The sequence below is a fragment of the Mustela nivalis genome (genome assembly GCF_964662115.1).
Source record: "Mustela nivalis genome assembly, chromosome: 2".
NCBI lineage: Eukaryota > Metazoa > Chordata > Mammalia > Carnivora > Mustelidae > Mustela > Mustela nivalis.
Genome location: NC_139021.1, coordinates 84004396 through 84013514, shown reverse-complemented (window position 1 = coordinate 84013514; position 9119 = coordinate 84004396). Strand labels below are relative to the sequence as shown.

Here is a 9119-nt window from a genome sequence, read left to right as displayed (position 1 = left end):
ATCTCAGTGTTTCCGCCAAGGCAGTATCTGTAGGTAAACAGGGAAAAGAATGTACAGTTTAAGTCTTATTCACAGGTTGGCATTTTATTTTCTTTTTTAAAGATTTACTTACTCCAGAGAGAGCGCGCTCGCGCGCGAACGCGCGCTCCAGCGGGAGGAGAGGCAGGAGGGAAGGAAAAAAATTAAGCAGACACCCGGCTGAGCAGGAGCCCAGGGTGGGGCGGGGGCGGTGCTCATCCCAGGGCCGGGAGACCGTGACCTGAGCCCAAACCACCAGTCCGATGCTCAACCTACAGAGCCACCCAGGCGCCCCTGCCAGGCATTTAAAAAAACTGGATCGGGGCGCCTGGGTGGCTCAGTGGGTTAAGCCGCTGCCTTCGGCTCAGGTCATGATCTCAGGGTCCTGGGATCGAGTCCCGCATCGGGCTCTCTGCTCAGCAGGGAGCCTGCTTCCCTCTCTCTCTCTCTGCCTGCCTCTCTGCCTACTTGTGATCTCTGTCTGTCACATAAATAAATAAATCTTAAAAAAAAAAAAATGTAACTTAGGGGCGCCTGAGTGGCTCAGTGGGTTAAGCCACTGCCTTGCCTTCAGCTCAGGTCATGATCTCAGGGTCCTGGGATCGAGTCCCACATCGGGCTCTCTGCTCAGCAGGGAGCCTGCTTCCCTCTCTCTCTCTCTCTCTGCCTGCCTCTCCATCTACTTGTGATTTCTCTCTGTCAAATAAATAAATAAAATCTTAAAAAAAAAACTGGATCTTGGGTATTATTTTCGTATCTCATAGCGCGTAATTAAAACGAAGTTCAAAACTAATGGTTTAGCGCTCACGTTATTTTATTCCAGGCTCTACGTGGAGCTCAGAAAACACACTGCCTCATAAGGACTACAAGACCCCAGGACGAAATATTCCAGGCCAAACACGGACTCAAAGATTCCCTACCGCACAGCGTTTTCAATGCGTGCATTTACGAAGCGGGAGAAAACGTACGTTCAGAGACGAGGCCAACGCACGATCTTCAACTATGCTCACACCACCAGCGAACTAAACCCTAGAAACGCCGAGGAACACTGGGACAACAATGTTGCGTAATCGCCGACGCTGTCCAATTACTCCGGGACACTGGCGCGGCGTGCGACAGAAAGTTCAGCAATTCCTGCGGTACGACAGGGGCGGTGCTGCGGCCGTAAAGGAGCTCCGGGAGACCACGTGGGCTCTGAGACCACCCCCGCGACCTTGCAGGGGCTTGGCCCTGCTGCTAATGGCTGGTAGGGTGCCGGGCGCGGGGGCTCGGGCCCTGGACCTGCTCCGGGCTCTGCCCCGTGTGAGCTTAGCCAACCTAAAGCCGAATCCGGGCTCCAGGAAACCGGTAACTAGCTGGTGGCGGTGCGGGGAATCGCTGGGGGCTGGGACGATGGAAGCGGCCATTCCCTCCCCGTCGTTTTCGGGGGCTCTTTTTTCCAAAAGGGTGTTGGGATGAACTAGGGTTGCCGAGCCCTTGTTCTCCTTAACTGCACAGAGGAGAGTCTTCCCATATGGCCCCAATTCTTAGTAAGTTTTATATTTTAAACCATAATTACCTTAATTTGGGCGGAGGAGTGAAGTCACAGAAACTACAAAATGTTTTTTGTCTCAGTGAAAATTGAATTTAAAATGAAGTATGTTCTTAGTATCTTTATTTTCGTGGGAAAGATTTTAACTGACAGGGTAAATGCCTCTGCAAATCACTGGATATAGATAGAAAAGCTGTTGACATACTGCCTTTTATTTATCTAATTTTTGAAAGCTTTTATTTTTAAGTAATCTCTGTATCCGATGTGGGGCTTTAATTTACAACCTTGAGATCAGGGGTCGCTTGCCTGGCCCACTGACGAGCCAGGCACGGGGATATACTGTCGTTTTTAAGAAATCAGTTCCTTGTTTTCAGGAAGTGAGAGAAAGTTAATTTTAGAAAAATATTTTCTGTACAAATTAATGTTTCAGTAATATACATGCATAACGCTAATGTATTTACAATTCCAAAATAAATGTTTTGGAATACGGAATAAACCTTGTTTGTTGGGGATGTTTGATTCTAGGATTTTTTTCAGTTGCAGTCTATCACAGAATTCTTATGTCCATCTCCTCCTTGGGACTTTGCCTTTGAAACACAGCTTGGACTTTGGTTACAAGAATTCACTACCTCTTTAGAGGCAAAGATGCTAACTTAAGAGTGTTTGGGGGTTAGAGAAATGAGAACAGTGCTTGACACATAGTAGTGTTAGCCAGTACTGATTGATTGAATAAATGAATGGCATCACAAAAAAATATCTGGTGAAAAGATAAAATACAATTTAAAAAATGCAGCTGCAGATCATACAAAACTCTCTTCTGTCCTCCTAGGAAAGAAGACGAAGAGGTCAGAGAAGAGGTAGAAAATGTGGTCGAGGCCATAAAGGAGAGCGTCAGAGAGGAACACGGCCCAGACTGGGTTTTGAAGGAGGCCAGACTCCATTTTACCTTCGAATCCCAAAATATGGGTTTAATGAAGGTCATAGGTGAGATTGCTTTGTTTTTTAAAGTAAAAATCCCTAATTTTTACTGACAGTCACCAAAACAAAACAAAACAAAAAAATAGCTTGGTAGAAATTTGAATTCACTTTGAAACAAACTTTTGTTGCTGTTTCTCTGAAACATTTTTGGTAATGAAATTTCAGCTGGATTAGTAGGAAAAAAAGCACAGACTTTGTACTCAGACCTGCAAATGGAGATAGGAATGCCTGCTTCTGTGGTTGGTTAGAGGCTGAGCAACAATATATATAAAAATTGGGAAAATTTTAGTCACTCAGTAAAGGAAAACTACTCTTGTTACTTTGAGCTCCATTAATGCATCATTTGAATAAAGGGTTACATTTTTGACAAATTTGTTTAAATGAGTGAAGTAAATGCTTAGAGTGGCAAGTTATTTTAGTGAAATGAAATACTAGTTTTGTTTCACTAGCAAAAATGAAGCAATATTATATTTCTGTTGTACTCAGGAGGGTTTTATTTTAAGATTTCATTTATTTGACAGAGAAAGAGATCACAAGTAGGCAGAGAGGCAGGCTGGAGGGGGAAGCAGGCTCCCCACAGAGAGCCTGACATGGGGCTCAATCCTGGACCCCGGGATCATGACCTAAGCTGAAGGCAAAGACCCTAACCCACTGAGCTACCCAGGTGTCCCAGGAGGGTTTTATTTTGTTAAGTCATCTAAATTGATGGAGGAAAATACAGGACAAAGCTTTGAGTTGATTTGAAGAAATTATAGGAAGATAAGCTTGACTGAGTTTTCCAATTGTTACTTTGTTTTGTAGCTTCAGACGCCAGTATCAGCCTTTGAGTCTCAATAGATTGCAATATCTAATTGATTTGGGTCGAGTGGATCCTACTCAGCCTATTGACTTAACTCAGCTTGTCAATGGGAGAGGTGTGACTGTCCAGCCACTTAAAAGGGATTATGGTGTCCAGCTGGTAGAGGAGGTAAGTCTGGGCTAGATTTTTTAGTGTTAATAGAAGGCTTTATCTGAATTTCATATAATCAGTACTCTGCTTTTTAAATTTTTTTCTTTTGAGTTGTCATATCACCATTACATAGTAGTGATTGTATTTTTTTTTTAAAGATTTTATTCATTTATTTGACAGAGAGAGATCACAAGCAGGCATAGAGAGGGAGAAGCAGGCTCCCCGCTAAGTGGAAAGCCTGATGTGGGGCTCGATCCCAGTACCCTAAGATCGTGACCTGAGCCAAAGGCAGAGACTTAACCCCCTGAGCCACCGAGGTGCCCCGTAGTGATTGTATTTTGAGGAAGTTGGCATGCTGTACTGAGGGACCTTTGTACTCTGTTTCTGGGGTTCTTTATCGTGTATCTTTTCAGCTTGCTCCCTCAGTCCCTTTGGTTCTCTGTTAAGTGCCCTATCAGGAAGATCTTTTTTGACATCCTTTTGTAAAAGAATTCTCACCACCGCCCTCCACCCCCCACAACAGTCATACTTTTGTCTGCTTTACCTTGCCCAAAGTACTTTTCTTTGAATATATGAATACCTGACCTTTATTATCAAGTAGGGCATTTATGTTTTCACTCCCTCCTTCACTGTAATGTAAGTTCTTTGAGGACAAGTACTTTGGTTCATTGCTATATTTTCACTATTGGAAATACTGGATCATGATAATTAGTTATGGAGAAAAGGAATGAATCAAATCCAGTTCCAGTTGCAACAAAGTTTTCTATTTATAGAAATTAGCCAAGAGTTTCATCAAAAATTAAACTTGTTCATTAATACTTTTGTTTTTTCTAAGTCAGTAATACAGTTATGTAAGTAATGTCGTGTCCACTAGAGGGAAGCATGTGCTTATGGAAAAACCTTTTAGAGTCCTTTGAAAAAGTGAACCTTCATGGATAAAAGTTTTCCAAATAAAATGATTTGAAAAGAGAATACAAAATACTCAAGTCTCAGTATTCTATTCTGGCTATATAAGGGAATACACATGTAAATTAATAAGGAAAAATCTTTGACTTTGTTAGCCAATAAATGCTACATTCCAACAGTTTTCAGGCATGTGTCTATATTAAATAAGGAAAATAATCCTGAAAACTATACCAGGGCAACAATTGAGTAAGTACAGTTAGTTACATATCATTGGTAGCTCTGTAAATTGGTTGACCTTTTCTGGATTTCAGATTTCCAATAAGTAATGGGTAATAAGACTGTTTTACTCTTTCAGCACAAAATTACCAACTTCAGAACATAGTTTTCAAGGAATAGTAAAAGAAATCTAACTAATAAAAAGACATTCCTAAAAATGCTATTTATAATACTGAAAATGCTGGAACTAACTCTAATGCCCAAGAATAGGGAAATAGTTGGGCAATTTAGAGTAGTTATTAAAATTCACGAATAATATGACAAGACCTTATTTTATTGAGTCAAAGAGGCCATTGATTCTGAAAATGCAGGCCAGTATCATGGATGGAAAAAAATGTGAGAAAATGTGTCTTAGCACTGATGGAATATTTTTGAAATACATGAAAACTTCATAATTAATAAAAGGAACTTGATTGGGAGCGAGCTTGTTTCAACCACCACAATAGCAGAAAAATTCTATCATCACAAAAAGAGTGATAATACCAGCATCTTTTAATTAGAATCTGTTTTGAAATTAGAGTAAAATGTGGTGCATCGTAATAAAAGTGACTAAAAACAGAATTTCGGAAAGTTCAGTTCTACATATTTTAGTATTGACTGTACTAGGGAAAAGTAGACTTATATTTTTGTCCTTTTAGAGTCTGTAATAAAATCAATAGCAAATGTAAAGTGAATCTCTGTTGTATTCTTATGCCTTTTTTCCTAGAGTGGGCTGATCCCTCCAAGGTCAGATACTGTTGTCAGATTTTTTTTTTAAATTTTTTTATTTTTTAAAGATTTTATTTATTTATTTGACAGAGAGAGACCACAAATAGGCAGAGAGGCAGGCAGAGAGAGAGGAGGAAGCAGGCTCCCCGCAGTGCAGAGAGCCCGATGTGGGGCTTGATCCCAGGACCCCAGGACCATGGCCTGAGCCGAAGGCAGAGGCTTTAATCCACTGAGCCACCCAGGCGCCCCTGTTATCAGATTTTTTTTTCAACATTTTATTTTTAAGTAATCCCTATACCCAAAATGGGACTCGAATTTACAACCCCAAGATCAAGAGTCATATGCTGTACTGACTGAGCCTACCAGGTGCCCCTGTCGTCAAAGGTTTTGTTCTTCGGAAGATTCCAGCCCACTTGTCCCCTTGCTAATAATCTCTTGGTCTTTTGCTAACTAAAGGATGAGGAAGGTTTTTTTTTCATTTCAGTATGGCAGAATGTTGTGTTTAAGAACACAGGTGCTGTGACTAGACCCCTGTGTTAGAATCCTAACTGTGTGAGGGGTGCCTGGGTTGGTTTTGCGTCCTGACTCATGGTTTTGGCTCGGGTCCTGGTCTTAGGGTCTTGGGATTGAGCCTCATGCGGGGCTTGGTGCCCAGTACAGAGTCTACTTAAGACTCACTCTTTTGATCTCTCTCTCTCTCTAAAAGAAATAAATAAAACTTAAAAAAAAAAAAATCTTAGCTGTGTGATCTTGACAAGTTACTTAACCTTTCTGTGCTTTGGTGTCCCCATCTATGAAGTTGGCCTAGCAATAATTTCATCATTAGGTTGTTAGGAGGATTAAATAGTCTACTATTAATGAAGTGCTGGGGATGGATGCTTATATTGCTATTTGCTAAATAGATAAGATGAAAATGTAGTCATCCCTGCTTATGGAGGATGAAAATTGGCAAAACAAAATGGCTTAAAAACATATTTAAAAAAAAAACAACTGCATGTTGTTTGGTAGGACCTTAATGCAGAGGTATTTACTGTTGCATTATAAGCATTTTGGAGGAGAAAATGCAGTGTAAAAAGGAAGCGTGCCATGCTTACTTTTAGCCAAGCTGTCTACAAACAGACTTTGCTTTGACCTATTACAGGGTGCTGACACTTTTACGGCAAAAGTTAATATTGAAGTACAGTTGGCTTCAGAATTAGCCATTGCTGCAATCGAAAAAAATGGTGGTGTTGTTACTACAGCTTTCTATGACCCCAGAAGTCTAGGTAAGGTGTCCTGCAGTCCCTTTCTTCTCCCTCTTTGTCTCTTACCAGCTTTTACTTGAGGATTTTAAAAGTATTCCCAGCTCTTTGACTTGTGGTTTGGATACCTCAGATTTCTGTTTTAGGGCCTCCTGTTAATGGTGTGATTTCTTCTAATATACCTCAGTCGGTATGTCATAAGAAAGTTTTTTGTTTCTAAATATGGGACTTCCATTTGATGTTACCTGTGTTTAGAAATTGAGTAATTGTTGGTAACCCAGGGATAACTTTGATTTTCAAGATGCAAATATTTGCAAATGAAGTATATCAATTTGCTTACTTAAGATAAACCTATTTAATAAAAAAAAAAGTTCTTGGAATGAAGTTCTTGGCAGTATTCAGAAATCAATAATTAAAAATAAAATCATATGTGTATAGCCATTATTTGTATCTCTTTTTTATTTAATTTTTTTTCAGAAATTCTGTGCAAACCTGTTCCATTCTTTCTCCGTGGACAACCCATTCCAAAACGAATGCTTCCGCCGGAAGCACTGGTACCGTATTATACTGATGCAAAGAATCGTGGTTACCTGGCCGATCCTGCCAAATTTCCTGAGGCGAGACTTGAACTTGCCAAGAAGTATGGCTATGTTTTACCTGATATCACTAAAGATGAACTCTTCAAAATGCTTAGTACTCGAAAGGATCCAAGGCAGATTTTCTTTGGTCTTGCTCCTGGATGGGTGGTGAATATGGCAGATAAGAAAATCCTAAAACCCACAGATGAAAATCTCCTCAAGTATTACAGTTCATGAATTTCCTTCCAAGAAAGCAGAGTTGTAAAAGTTCTGGAAGAAAATGGACTGAAACATACATACATATTTCTCATCATCTTGTCTTGATGAGACATCTTGTCTTCTATTTTTATCTAAAATTGAAATAAAAAATGGAATAAGGAAGGGCTACATAGGGGAACTGAATCTGTCTGAGTTCTTTCTCAATTAAAGAAACAAATTCCCTGGTTTTCTGCCAGAGGAAGATGGTAACTTTTAGGGTATCTCTTGTTCATTTTTTCATGATCTTTTTGTCCAGGTCTTGTGTTTCTGTTCTTGCAAATCAGAATAAATGTACAGGTGGAATGGGAATAACTTTTTTTTTTAATAGTTTTTTTTTTTTTTAAAGATATTTATTTGAGAGAGGATGAGAGCAAGAGAGATCACAGAGGGAGAGGAAAAAGCATACTCGTGGCTGAGCAGGGAGCCAGATGGACTTGATTCCAGGATCCTGAGATCATGACCTGAGCTGAAGGCAAGACACTTCCTTGACTGAGTCACTCAGGTGCCCCTGGAATGGGATGGATTGCTAAGCCCGCTCAGTCGAGGTTAAAGCAGTTAGTTACTCATGGTGGCCCATCTTCATCAATAGCCTCAAGGAAGCTCTGCTATCCAGTGTCAAAGTGGAACGTCTTCAACTCTGGATTATTAAGATGTGGGGTATGAGCTTAAGGGTTAAACCCAGTCAATAAGTAGTACAATATTTACTAGCAAAACTGAAGTGAAAACTCCAAGTGAATTCATTTTCTTAACTCATCTGGTAAGGGTAGACAGTAATGATTAAGCCATTAACCATTTTCTTGAAGAAGTGTTTAATTCTAACATACTTTACTTCATTGTTACTGGAGACTTGTTTTTCAGTCATTTCTTTAAAAATTTTTAAAATTTTTAAAAAATTTTTAATACCTTTTTTTTTTTTTTAAATTTGACAGACAGAGATCACAGAGATCACAAGTAGGCAGAGAGGCAGGCAGGTGGGGGAAACAGGCTCCCTGCTGAGCAGAGAGCCCGATGCGGGGCTCAATCCCAGGACCCTGGGATCATGACTTGAGCCGAAGGCAGAGGATTTAACCCACTGAGCCACCCAGGCGCCCCTTTTTCAGTCATTTTAAATGATTTTTGAAAACCTCTTCAGTGATTATATAAGCCATAGAAACAACTGGTAACGTGAAAATTAAACTCCGTTAATGTAAAAGATTTAGCAGTCAGTAAGCTTATATAGTTCTGCAAAGATGTGTTGACCTGGACCATACAAAAATTCAATTTATCCTGCTGCAATTAATTTTTGAGTAATTTAAATCTTGAGTAATCATAATTTTTCCACAGGAAAATAAAATTATTCCTGGCTGTTTATTTTCTTAAAATAAAAAATTTAAAAGCCTAAATGATACAATATTTTGTTTTGTTAATTTATCTACCTTCTATATTGCTGATCTGACATTCAATTTATAAAGTAATATATGCACCTAGAGTATGTATATTTAAATTTTTTTTTCCAGGATTGTATAATTTGGCTTATTAAGCCATTTCTTCATGAACCAGAACTTAAAAGAATCACTATTAGGACCGTCTTCTATGATAATCACCTATGAATTTCAAGAACAGGCAAAAGTTTTTAAAAATTTTTTATTTTTCAGAGATTCCAAGTGAGAGTTGGGTTTTTAGGATTAGTTTTGGCT

At 39.5% G+C, this 9119-nt stretch overlaps 1 protein-coding gene across 1 annotated transcript; it reads left to right on the top strand.

Annotated features, from left to right (window-relative positions):
• The first annotated feature begins 975 nt into the window (after positions 1-975).
• On the top strand, positions 976-7579 carry MRPL15 (mitochondrial ribosomal protein L15). Its single transcript, XM_082719241.1, has 5 exons — positions 976-1365; positions 2379-2533; positions 3329-3494; positions 6508-6631; positions 7085-7579. Exons 1-5 carry the CDS (start codon positions 1078-1080, stop codon positions 7420-7422), a joined length of 1071 nt encoding a protein of 356 aa, XP_082575367.1. The 5' UTR covers positions 976-1077; the 3' UTR covers positions 7423-7579.
• Positions 7580-9119: the final 1540 nt, after the last annotated feature.